This window comes from Meriones unguiculatus, chromosome 3, assembly GCF_030254825.1.
Source record: "Meriones unguiculatus strain TT.TT164.6M chromosome 3, Bangor_MerUng_6.1, whole genome shotgun sequence".
Taxonomy (NCBI): domain Eukaryota; kingdom Metazoa; phylum Chordata; class Mammalia; order Rodentia; family Muridae; genus Meriones; species Meriones unguiculatus.
In genome coordinates, this window is record NC_083351.1 from 84,410,993 (window position 1) to 84,424,081 (window position 13,089).

The 13,089-nt window shown below is 39.7% G+C and overlaps 1 protein-coding gene across 6 annotated transcripts in view; it reads left to right on the plus strand.

Annotated features, from left to right (window-relative positions):
- The window catches only part of Utrn (utrophin), a 524,212-nt gene that overhangs the window by 388,332 nt on the left and 122,791 nt on the right, over positions 1 to 13,089 (plus strand). For all 6 annotated transcript variants that reach the window (XM_060380271.1, XM_060380270.1, XM_060380269.1 and 3 more), the window contains one exon: positions 12,888 to 13,017. In XM_060380271.1, coding sequence (XP_060236254.1) covers positions 12,888 to 13,017 — 130 coding nt within the window. The remainder of the gene's footprint in view (positions 1 to 12,887; positions 13,018 to 13,089) is intronic.

The window sequence follows — 13,089 nt, forward strand, 5'->3', positions numbered from 1 at the left end:
GGTTTTATTTTGCCTTGAAATTTGCTTTTTTATAGTAAGGTATGTTTGCAACATGAACATTTATGTAAGCTGGGCATCAGTGGCACACCCCTTTAATCCTGGCCATTGGGAAGCAGAGGTGGGTGGATCTCTGTGAACTTGAGGCCAGCCTGGTTAGTTCTAAGATAGCCAAGGTTATACAGAGAGAGCCTGTCTCGGAAAAAAAACAAAGACCAACCAACCAACCAAACAAGGAGACAAACAAACCAAAAGAATATTATGCTCTGACAGATATAAACAATAGTATTTTAAAAATAATAAGACTCTCAAACATAATGCAGAGATCTTATGTCTGTTCAAGTCAGCCATGATGCTCACACTGAGTCATGTGCCTCTTGATGAAACTTGTGGATGTTAGTGTTGGCAGAGTCTTGGCCTGTGGCCTCACCTTTCCTGGTGACTCACCAACTGTTCCCTGTACTCCCTGTGTACTTGACTTCTAGGGTGCCATGCCATCCTGACTTTCTTATCCTTCATTGCAGCTCCTTCTTTTTTCCTTTCTGGTCCATTCTCCAAAGCTCTTGTAAAAGCAGGATGCACTAGGCCATGACATTGTCTCTGTACTCAGCCTTTCCTGGGTTTAGACTCCATTTGCAAGGCAGCCACTCCCAAATTCATGAATGTGTTGATGTGTCACCTCAACAGTGACCCTAATCCTGCACATCATATGGACAAGCTGAAAGCATTGCAGAGTTAGCTTCTGAAACAGTCTACGCAGACTCCTCCACCTCACTTGGTAGAAATGTGATTTCAGCTGCTTAGGTAAAAAAAGTACCCCACCATCTTTCTCATTTTAATGTGTTAGGGAGTCTAAGGTCTCTTGTTAAGGTACAGAATCTGAACTGGCCGTTTGTCACCTTTTATCTATCTCTGGGGTCCCCAGCACACCAGCCAGTATGTTCCGGTTAAAATAAATTGAACTCCGCAGTAACGGACACAGTCTCAAAAGGCCTGCAAAGCCTGTGATTCCCTTATGCCTCCCGCGCACACCTTGCTCATCTCAGCCCTTGCTGTTTCTTCTCCCACACTGGTTTCAGCCATGCTGGTCTCTTGCTGTGATTTCAATCACAGAAACATGCTGTGTCCTAGACTGCTCTTTCTTGGAATCTTCGGAGTTAACTCTCTGCTGCCTATCAAGGTGCTGAATGGCACCTTCTAATGAAATAGCCATCCTGGCAGCCTTTCTCATCTCCCTTCTTTGTTCTAATGTGTTCACTTTCCAACACAAAATTCTTTTTGTACTCATAGTTCCATATACTCAATAAACATTTGTTAAATACTCCTAAGCAAATATCTCTTTGGATAGATTCCTTTTAAAACCTTTATGTCTATAAAATCCTTTTTACTTGTTCATTTACCAAAAATCACATTTACAAAACACGTGTGTGTGTATCTATCTATCTATGTATCTATGTATCTATCTATCTATCTATATTGGTAAAGACAGTGTGTCATTTATGTATGCCAGTCAAGTATCAAGCTTGCAGTATAGCTGAGGGTGACCCTGAACTTCTGATCTTCTTGCCTGTACCTCCTCAGTGCTTTTACAGGAGTGTGCCACCATACCCATGTTATACTGAACTGGGCATTGGACCTAGGACCATGTGCATGCTAGGAAAACCCTCTACCAACTTAGCTGTAGCCTCAGCTCCTTTTCCGTACTTTAAGTACGGGAATCTTTAAGAAAAATTATACTTTCCTTAAATATACAACAACATCAACAGCTAGAGATAATTTTATGTTGATTAGGTGGAAGAGTTGGAGTATAAGAAAACCCATTAGCACAGTTATATGTTAACATGTATTGGTGAGGGGGATTCTTTTCTCTCCATGTCAGGGTTTTGCCATGCAGTCCATATTAGCATTGAATGTGTGGCTGCCTCTGCAGTGGCCTCCCACTGCTGAGAGTATGAGTGCATGCCACCATTCCCAATCAGGAAGTCACCTTTTCCCTGTCTTAATAGTGCCTAAATGCTTCAACTCAAGAGTTGAATTGGAAAGTCCTGTATATTAGATGAGAGGGAGTAGACTAGCAAGTCAGGATTGTTGAGATACCTTCTGGAATATTTATTTTACCTTCTGTGCAGAATGTTATCATATTGTCCCTTGAATATATTCCTTAAACATCAGATATGCCTTAAAAGTAAATATGCTAAGATCTCCAATGAACATAGGCATTTAAATGTATAGATTCTCCGATTCAGTAATTGTTGTGTATCTCATTTGATAAATGAATCTAGCCTGAGAGAAATCATTGAAGGAAAACAGTGGAAAAGTTGTATGTTATGCCATAGAAATGAAACAGTGGCTTCGAATACACACTCTCCCTTTTATTTTATAGGTTTATTTTTAATTATGTGTTTGTGTATGCATGCGTGTCTGTCTGTGGGTATGTGCTGAGTGTAGCTATCCACGAAGGCCAGAAGGGCTGTCAGATAGAGTTACAGGTAGTTATGGATCACACAGTGCTGGTGCTGGGTAGAGAACTGGGGTCCTCTGGAGGAGCAGCAAGCCCTTTGGACACTGAGCCATCTCTCTGCTCCCTGTATCTGTAATTGTTACTAGTATGTTATTTAAAGTTATAATTTGTTCACCAGTTCTGTTGTACAGCCTGGAGACTATAGTTAATAACAATGTATTACATTCTTGAAAATTGTTGAGAGGGTGTATTTTAAATGTTGTTATAAAAAGTTGGAAGTATATGAGATTGCATATATGTCAGTTAGCTGGAGTGCTATTCTGCAGTTTATTATTTTGAAATAAAGCATTATAGAAGATATATGTATATATTTTTCTTTCTCAAAGAAAAATAGAGAAAATAATTTAAAATTTTACATTAAAAACTATTTTCAGTGATTTTTTTGCAGTGATTAATGATCTCTCTATTAAATATTCTTATAGCTATAATTTTCAATCATGAAGATAATATGTTCCAGATGTTATGAAATCATGAACAACTGGGCCTGGGTTATTCAAGCTTGCATCCTCACATTCTCAGGAGCTAGAGCAGGGGGATCACACATTTAAGTCCTGTCTGGGGTATGATACTCAGTGCATTTAAGGAGAAGTAAGTGAGATCTTGCCTCAAAATAAAACACAAAAGCTGGCCAGCATTGTGTCTTCGTGGTAAACGTCTTGCCAGATTCCTACAAGTCCCTGGTTCAGTTACTCACACTGCAAAAAAGTGACAGCAAAACAAAATAAACAAAATCCTGTCTACTATCTTCCTTGAGAGCAGCAGTTCTCAACCTTCGTAATGATGCGACCCTTTAATGTAGTCCTCATGTGGTGATAACCTGCAACCATAAAACTATTTTTGTTGCTATTACATAAATGTAAATTTACAGTTGTGAATCGAATGTAAATTTCTGTGTTTTTTTCATGCTCCTAGGGAACCCCTGTAAAAGAGTCATTTGATGCCCCCAAAGGGGTCATGACCCACAGGTTGGGAACTGCTGTTCTGTAGCAAACTGTTCCCATGGTGTGATTTCCTTCTTGCGTGTGCACCATTCTTAGTTTGAATGGGATCCGTGATTTTTATTCTGTCTCTTACCTTTAGACTTCTGTCATGTTCATTTTCCCACACGATTCCTCTGAGCATTAGAGTAATTTTTCAAAGTTATATAGTGATCTCTAGTGTGGCCCTGCCATTGTGGATTTAAGTAATTTTCAGGTGCTGGATATTTAAGTTGCTCTCAACATTTTAAAGTCATAAATACTGTTGCAATGCACCTTTTTTTATTTGTAGCTTTTTTCTTGGTTTATTTTCTTAGGCTCTATCCTCAAAGGTGAAATTCTTGTTTCACACCATGTGGCCACAGTAATAACTTTATCGATTGCCAGCTTGGGTTTCCTGAATGATGGAACCAGTTCCCTCCTCTAGAAAGTATGGCCGCTTCAGTGCTCTCTTTCTGTGTTCCCTCACTTCTGTTCCTCGCTTGGTGGGCTTGCATTGTTAGCATCCAACCTCTGGCATCCCATGATAGGTGTGGGAATTTTGGAAGTAGTTTTCAGATGCTACAGGTCTGGCCCAAGCTTCTCTTTTTTTCAAAAAGAATAAAGAGGAGAATTTGAAAGATTGGTTTGATTTAGCTTTGTCTAGAATAACAGGGAGAAAGTTGTCTGTAATTTGTTGAACCTGCTGGGCAGGGAGAAATTTGCCATTTATATCACATGTGATGTGGTCTAGTTGATTTCTCAGTACCCATAGCTTTACTTTGCTGTTTGGAGCAGATTTTGATCAAAAAAGACTAAATTTATTTCTGTTCTTTCCAAGAATTTAAATGCGTTGCAACATAGTTTTATATGTACTAAATATTTTAACTTAGTTTTGGAGAGTCGCAAAGTTTCACATTCTTCCTAATTAAATGACTTTCACATTAGAAGAAATATTAACTTCTGTTTTTCCTGTTCAAGGAAGATTGGTGTGTTGGTGAGTTCTCCCAGCTATAACAAAACACTTGAGGAAACCAAGTTAAAAAGTAGAAAGGTTTACTTTGGTTCATGATGTAAGAGGTGCCAGTTCATTGCCCTAATATTTTAGGCATATGGTGAGGGGACATTGTCACAGTGGGGCATGCATGATGGGAAAAAGCTGCTTGTTCCTGTCTCATCCCAGTATAATGAGTCCCAGGTTCAGGACTGAAGGGGACTTTCAGCAGACTTTCTTCACCATTCTAGCTCCTCTCAGAACCTGTTTTCTTAGGGAGGGACGTGCAGCCTCTACATGTTGCTGCCTTTGAGAATAACTGATGGTACTGTTTGTTTAGCAGCAACGTGGCCATTACACCAAGCTGATGCTATTCTCAGGATGAAAATGAAGAGCTGTGATTGACATGTGTAGATTCTGACCTCACCAAGCCAGTCACTTTGTATACGACTTTATCCCCTAGTTCCAGGCCTTTTTACTAGGCTCTAGCAGGTGGAAAGAAATGTTCCCTGACCAATAATCCACTGTGAAGAATATCCTGCTGCCTGGAACTCTGAGAAGTAGTAGCGGCTATGATTCTTCCCTGCTGTTTTAAGTGCTCAGGGACGTCAGGAAGAAGAAGGGTGTCTCTCTTAAAGAAGGATGTTGAACTCTAGATATTGTGGTAGGAGAGAAATCTGTGACCTGGGTGACAAAATTCTGGTACAGTCAGGCTTTCATCTTAGGCTCTGTTTCAGTAAGCACAGAGAAGACATGAAACAGGCTACAGTGTGAGATGGCTTTACTCTCAATTATTCACTCTTTGAGCTCATTCACATGTTTTTAAACACATAGTTCACATGAAAAATCCAATGCGAGATGCCTCAATAGTTAAAGCATTTGCCTGGCAAGTGTGAGGACTAGAGTTTGAATCCCCAGAACTCAAGTAAATGACAGGTGGGTATGGCTGGGCGGCACATCTGTAGTTTCAGCATTGGGAAAAAGACAGATGATCTTCAGAGCAGGCAGGTTAGTGACACAGGCTCAGTGTTTGATTGAGAAATGATATTGCCACAGCGAATAAGGGAGGAGAGTGATGGAGGGATCAAGAGTGATTCTTCACTTCAGTCTGGAGCTCCATATGGATGCTTACACATATACACATGTACCTAGGCACATGCAAAGCATACATACATACACATGTACATATGTATATATACATATATACACATCTATTCACCACACAAAAGAGAAAATGCAGAAAGAAAAGAAGAAAGGAAGGAAGCAAGGAAGGAAGGAAGAAAGAAAGGAACGAAAACAAGAGAGAAGTACATATGCTTTTGAGAGACTCATGTGTTTTAAAAACTTGCCCTTCCTGCCTTCTTTGTGTATCTGTGCATAGTAGGGTTCTTGGTTCTTGCTTGTGCTTCTCAAAGCCTCGTGGCGATGGTTACATTCTGTCATTGTCTGCTTTTTAAATTCTAAGTGTCTTGTAATCTGTGACTATGTCTAATCAATTTCTTTATATTCCATATGAGATTGATGTGTGTTTTAACTTTCTTATTTGGGTGGAAAGCTCTATAGTTCTTTGGTAGCCCCATAGCTTAGGAGGCAGTAGAACTCCCTATGAGACAGGTTTTCATAGTAGCCTAAGCTGGCTTAGAACTTGCAGTGTTCCTGGCTCAGTCTCTGGACAGCTGAGACTACTGCACCCAGCTAAGTGGGTTTTATTTTTTATGGTCACAATAATTTTTGTAACCTCCCTTTACTACTGTTGATTCTTGAGGGGATGGTGTCTAGTAAACATTTTAGAACATTCAGGTTTTAAAATCCAGTTTCTGCTTTCCTTTTTGAAGTTATCTTGAGCTATTTTGAGGTAATCTTCTTCCTTGTTCCAAATGAATCTTGTCTACTATAAGTAAGCTAAAATTTATTTTTACACTGGTTTACTCTGGAGAATATTAAGGAATTCCCACATATTTAATAGAATGGTATGTTAGTTTATTCACTCTTCCTTTAACAGAGTTCCCGAGAGTAGGCAATATATAAAGAAAAGTAGTTTATCTCATTGTTCTAGAGGCAGAGCTGTATCTAGTGAGGTCCTCATACTCCATACATGCCTGTGACAGCAGGGGTGGGACAGAGGCCATTACCTGCTGTGCAGTAGTTGGACCTTATGAGGATTTATCAGATTCTGGGCTAACCTTTCCAGTCTTGCAAGAAAGACATTAGCCCTTCTTAAAGCCTCATGTTCCAATCCTACTTCACTAGCAATCAGTCTCAATGTGAGTGGTAATCATGCCTGTGGAATGTGTCATAGGCAGTGTAACAAGTTGGCATACAAGTGTGCTTCCAGCTCAGTGGTCAAGCTTTGGGTGGCAGAGTCACCAGGTGTCTGCAACACAGGGAAGTATGTGCTTACCAGATTATCTCTCCTGGCAAACACAAAGACTCAAGGACTAAAACATTTTTACAAAAGCAACATCCCTGACTCTTCCTCGCTTGGCATAACTTCACCTCTCTCTAGGTAGCCTCCACTTGGACATGCCTCACGGCCTATGAAATGCCTTCTTGGACAGCTGCAGGGAAGATCACCAAATCCAATCCACTGGTTTCCTTTCTCCTTGTCCTGTGGACTAGACTGTTCGAGTAATAGATTCTGCCTTCCTCTAAAGCTGACATGGTTGCTCTTGTCATCAACTGATAGAGTATAGTTCTCCATTCTCATTAGCCGGCTACTGCAGGAGACAGAAGCTTAGTCACACAGGGTGTTCGGACAGACAACAAGGTACAAAGTGTAGAAGGAGTGAGAGGATCTATTGTATCACTTAATATGTTAATATGCACTTGAGATAAACTGTTACACACATGTGCACACACACACACACACACACACACATATATATATATATATATATATATATATGTTTTATAAATATACTACAGAGTAACTAAAAAAGAAACATCACCTGCAGGATTTTTGCTGATGTTTTTACTTTAAGAACAAGATATTTGTATATCATTAAATTTATCCCATTAAGTGTTAGCTTTTGGTCCATTTACTAAATTGTATGAGCACCATTGATTCCTAAGTTTAGCATTTCATTACCTTCGAAAGATTGGAGCAAAAAGTACAGTCTTAGCTTTGGCCTTTCTGTTGCCAAAGCTTGATGGCCTGGCCAGACTGCATCCTCTGTGAATGCCACATGGGGCAGGTAGTATTTTATAAGCCAAACTTGTAAACTTGAAAAGTACGCATACTGGAAGGGTACATTCCAGGAGACTAGCAGAGCACCCCCACCCCCACCCCGGTACCTCCAGCTGCTGAGCGCTGTGAGCCACCATGCAGAGGCTGCACCCAGGAACTGGAAACAGCCAGGTTCCTCCGAGCAAATGCAGGGGAGTTGGGCCATCATCTAAGAGCTGGGCAACAAAACTGGAAATGGGTATGCTGCAGGGAAGAGTGCTGTGAACAGACCAAAATTAGGCCTCATTTGCTCCGGATGGCTGGTTCTGAAGTGCATGGCTGAAGCAGAGCTTAATGTCAGATCTTAGCCTTAGGTAGTTCAGAAGGTCCCCATCTTTCTACGAGATGGGAGATTTTAGCTTATCTCTCTTGCTGAGATAAAATTATCCCCTCACCTCAAATAGTATCTGTAAGGGTTTTTATTTAGTTTTGCTTTCCCTGTCATGGTTACACTCTCAAAAACTGAGAAACTTTTTTTTGTTGTTAATTAAGATGTGTTGCATTTTAAGTAGGTAGGAATGACCTAGGTCTATTTCTTCTCTGACTTTTTTTTTTTAAAGCATTGGTTTAAGAGGCTTGTGAAGATTCTTTTTGTATACTGTTGTTTTCTCTTAAGTACCAGTGTCTCGCCTTCATCTTCCCTTGGTTATGTTTACCATTTACAACACCCAGGTTGTGTTCCTCTTTGTAAGCTCACTGGACTCAGGCCCCCAGTGCATAAGGACTCACAGATTAACCTAGAAGCTTACTGGTGGCTGTCCAGGGTGGAACTTGCCTAATAGAGTTTATTTGATTAAGTAATTGCGTGGCTGAGTACTTTCAAGTCAATCTAGAAATGGACAAGTTGTAAGTAGACAAGAAAGAGCAATCTCCCTGCCTCAAAAAATACCCCTTGAATTTCTGTACTGACACATTTTCTGTAAGCTGATCAAAACCTCGGGAAGAAAATGACTAAAACCATTTATGTCTCTATATTTATTACTTGATGTATTAAAATTTATTTTCATGAAAAAGAACTCCTGCCTCACCTCCATCCCCTCAAGCCTCTAAACCTGCAGCTACTGATCTACTTCCTATCTCTGTGGACCTGACTGCAAGCAGTGAGATCTCACACTGTAGGCTTTCATCTAAATCATTTCGTGGAACACATTTGTCGGGTGTATCCAGTGGTAGCCTGTATCAGTCCGTAACTCATTTTCCTTGCTAAGCTCTGTCATGCAGCTCTGCCATGTTTTGCTTGTCCACTTGTCAGTGGATGTATGTTTGGTTAGTCCCTTGGTGTGGCTGTGACGTCATGCTTTTATGAACATTCACATGGGTATTTTTGTGTGTACAGATGTTTTATTTTAGGTATGTCTAGGTGTAGGATATCTAGGATGCAGGAAACTGTTTAGCATTTTGAGGAACCACCAAATTAAAGCAGCATACAATTCTATCATCTCCCAAGAGTGTGTGAGGGTTCAGTTTCTCACATCTTTACCAAAGCTTGTTATTGTTTAGAAAGAGCATTGTTTTCAGTAAAAATATAAAGTCATTAACATAAAAAAGTTCCACTTAGATTATCTTATACTCATTTAAGGTGGCCCACAAATGAGTCACGTGATAGTAGACACTGGATGCCACTTTGTAGCTTTGTATACAAAACAGCTCATTGAACCCTAATTACTTTATCATTAATGTTCTCCAGGTGCTAAGGAAATGCAGGTTTTCTTTTATGTCGAGTGATTACATGTATAATGCAGTTGAAAGTTAAATCTCTTATTGAATGCAATTAAGTAAAATTGAAATAGAACACACTGAATTACAAAATTAAAATTTGAAAATAGAGAATGAGCACATTTAATATATGTGGTTCTATGGGATATTATAAAGAGAGCTAGTCTTAGGGTCAGAGCCCCAGCATTTTATTTTTTTAAGGTGGATGCCCCCTGTCCATGCCTGCTGTACTACTTACCCTGGAATATCAAATCAGTTTACCAGATGTTCCCTAGCAAACATTCACTGCACTGCACGGTGTTTTATAACTGTTTTGTTTTTAAAACTTTGACAGCTTGTAGTTTAATGTGTTTGAGAAATGCAAATAAACTATGGGAGAGTCCCTAACACTCAGATTTGGTTTTATTAATCTAGGAGACCCAACAATATCGTTAAGAAAAATATGTAAGTCTGAAGTCACTTCCTAACCCATTTGTCTGGCTCTTCATCGGCTTGTCCGTCATCTGTCCTTAGGTTTCAGGTGCACAGAAGATCAGAAGATGTGGTCTTCTGCCTCCACCTCTGCCTGTTTCTTGAGCCCCAGCTACTGCCACATATGAAGCTAAAGCTGTGTGCTTCCCCTGATATGCACACTGGGAATCTTTCCTCCTATGGCAGGTGCCTGATTCTTCCTGGGAGGAAGACCTTCCTCTCTTAGTCACACCCAGATGAAGCCCACTGTCATGAGGAAGCACATCAGTGCCCAGCTCAGTGCTTGGCTCTGTAGTATAAGATCCAGCAGTACCAAGAATTTTCAGAGTATCTAAGAAAGACAATACATACTGTACTTGCATAATAGAGGTGATAGGTCTGGAAAATACAAAGACAGAAACAGAATAATAGGACCAGGAAATGTAGGAAAAGGGGAAAGGTGAATGCCACTGTAGCAGAAGGATAGCAGTGTGAACCTCCATTAATGGTCAGGAGTGTCTGCAGTGGCTGTCTGGGGAGAATGCTTCCTGAGCACAGCAAATAGCCAACTGACAAAATTGCTCCACTGTGAGAGTCTCCATGCATAATTGATAAAATTCCAGCCATGTGTGGAATTGATGAGTTTGGTTTCTCGGTTGTTTTTCTGTAGACAAACATTTATTTTCTATTTGAACTTGGGAGAATCTAAAAATAATTCTAAGAGCAGTTCTTCTTTGTCCCCTTCCCTCTGATAGCCCTTTTTCCAAGGCACTTGTGGACTGAATACTTATGAATGGTCAGGCAGAAATGCCCCAGCTTCAGTCATGAGGGTTACCTCTCTTATATTCCCCACCACAGCATCTTGAGTTTACCCTGTGGGACAGCTCCCCATGAGCAGTTTCTTGTTCTTGTTCTGGAGGCCCAACACTGTGTCTGCTCTTCCTCATGTCTATTGGTGTGTTCTGTTCTCCCTTTAGCAATATCTTTTAAATACTCACAGTGATTTTCTTCCTGTTGGACGAGCCAGGGTGAAAGGATGGTCTTCTAGGACCTCTGTCTTTTCTTCAGCACCTGGCATTTGAATGGTTACATTTCTGGCATGTCCCTATCCAAAGGAAAATTTCAGCAGAGCCTGTATTATCATTTTATGAATCTTCACTGCTCCTGTATTAGCTGGTTACACTCAGGTTTGGGATATAAATGCTCTTGACTACTAAAATAAAAAAAAGAACATGTTTGCTGTTTTGCAAAAAAGATATAACACAATGTGATATTTTCATACCATCATTTTATATTTATTTGTAAGTAGTTTTGGAAGTAACTACTAGGAATACTTTTGCACCTCTAGATCTCTTTCATCTAAATATATAATAATCTCTTATTAAAAAAACATGGATCAGACCCATAAATGTTATGTATGTCTCCAGATTTTGAAAAAAAAATCTCCTTTTTCTTATTCTCTTCTGACTTTTTTCTTTCCATATATTAAACCTGTAAGTGTCAGAAAATAGATATGTTTTATTTCATGGAACTGGGACACCTTGAGCTGTGTTCCCTGAACAGGAAGTTGAAGGCTGTGTGTTTCCTAACATGGTCATTTCATACTCATTGATTGGGGATGTTGCTGACCTGTGCTCACTTCACTGTCAGGCGTCGATGTGATAAGTGTTAGGAAGTGCACAGAAACATGTCTGTGGATTTTTAGAGGAAGTTTTTGTTCCCATCTGTATCCTTGTATATGATACCTGGATTGTAGATTGCTTATTTGGTATGGGGGTGAGGGTCTTGCTTTCATTCTTTTATTTTCATCAAATAATTATTGTGCATGGTCTAAAAGTCAAATAATCTTTGACTGTTCTTATCCTGGCCGTCTCCTCCCTCTTCACCTGTAAAGCCCTGTTTGCTTTGTTCCCACAACTCTTTATATGATGATTATTCTGGTACTTCTAGGATTATTTTTTTCCACTTCTCTATTTTTTCTGACTATGGAAAATGAGAATTTGGCCTCCAAATAACCCCTCATTCTAACACAGTCATGCCAAACACTATTAAAACATTTAGTTATATCGGAAGGAGAGACTTGATTCTATAATGACAAGGAGAAGTGCTGTAGGGAAGAAAACCCCCCTGCATTTTCATAGTGCATTGCCACTGAATGCTATATAAGCAAATTATTAGGGCTCAGAGATGTGGCTGTGTATGACTTTAAAGAAGAACAATGTCAAAGAAGCCTTATGAAAATAGTAGAGAAGACATCTTTACATGTTGGTGTCTTATCTCTTGAGTGAGTTTGGTTGTTCTTAAACCCTTGTGACTTAGAGTCCTATTCACCAAACATTTTTTAGAAGCAGGAGCAAAAAAAAGTTTATCCTACTTAAAAGAATAATGTGCTAAAGACAAGTTGTTCTGAGAGTCCCAGATGTGCATGACAAACCTCACCAGGGAAAAACAGTAATTGGCTCAGCATGAGAGATGGGCGGACTGTATTTTAAGATAATTGGGGACCTTCTTTTTATGTGTTCTCTTTAGTTTAGTTTTGATTTCACATATTTTAATTTGTTCTTATCTCTTAATTTTTTTCTCAGTGTATTCTAAAGAACATAAAACATTTCTGAGGACCTCATTACTACATGTGAAATTATCTTTTCTGTATCATTGATGCAATTTTTCTTGTCAGTCTTAAGAAAAAGTGTCTTTGAGCAGGCTATTATGATTTAGCAACTCCACACAGTGGGGATTCTCAGATCTCACTTTCGGTAAATGCAAATACAATGTAGCTAACTCCTGGAGATGAATGTCTTAGAGTCCCTCCCTCCTCCATATTCTTCCCCTCAACATAGACAGCATTTTCAGGAACCTTTGTTTTGGCTTTATTTGTGCTTTTTATTGTTCCTACTTGTAAAACATTTTCACTCTGAATGTCAGCTTAAGCCACTTCCTCTGCAGCTTCAGTCAGAAGTGGTCAAGCTGGACACACGCCTGACCTGAGGGGGCTTACTCATTCCACTTCTTTTTCCTTTCGAAAAGGTTCTGAGACGTGAGCTAAAGGAGAAAGAATATTCTGTGCTGAATGCCGTAGATCAAGCTCGAGTTTTTCTGGCTGATCAGCCAATAGAGGCCCCCGAAGAACCAAGAAGAAACCTGCAATCAAAAACAGGTGAGACTGGTTCTTTCCTATGTCAAAAGAAACTCATGTTTTAGGAGGAAAAACAAAACGAAGCAATAATAA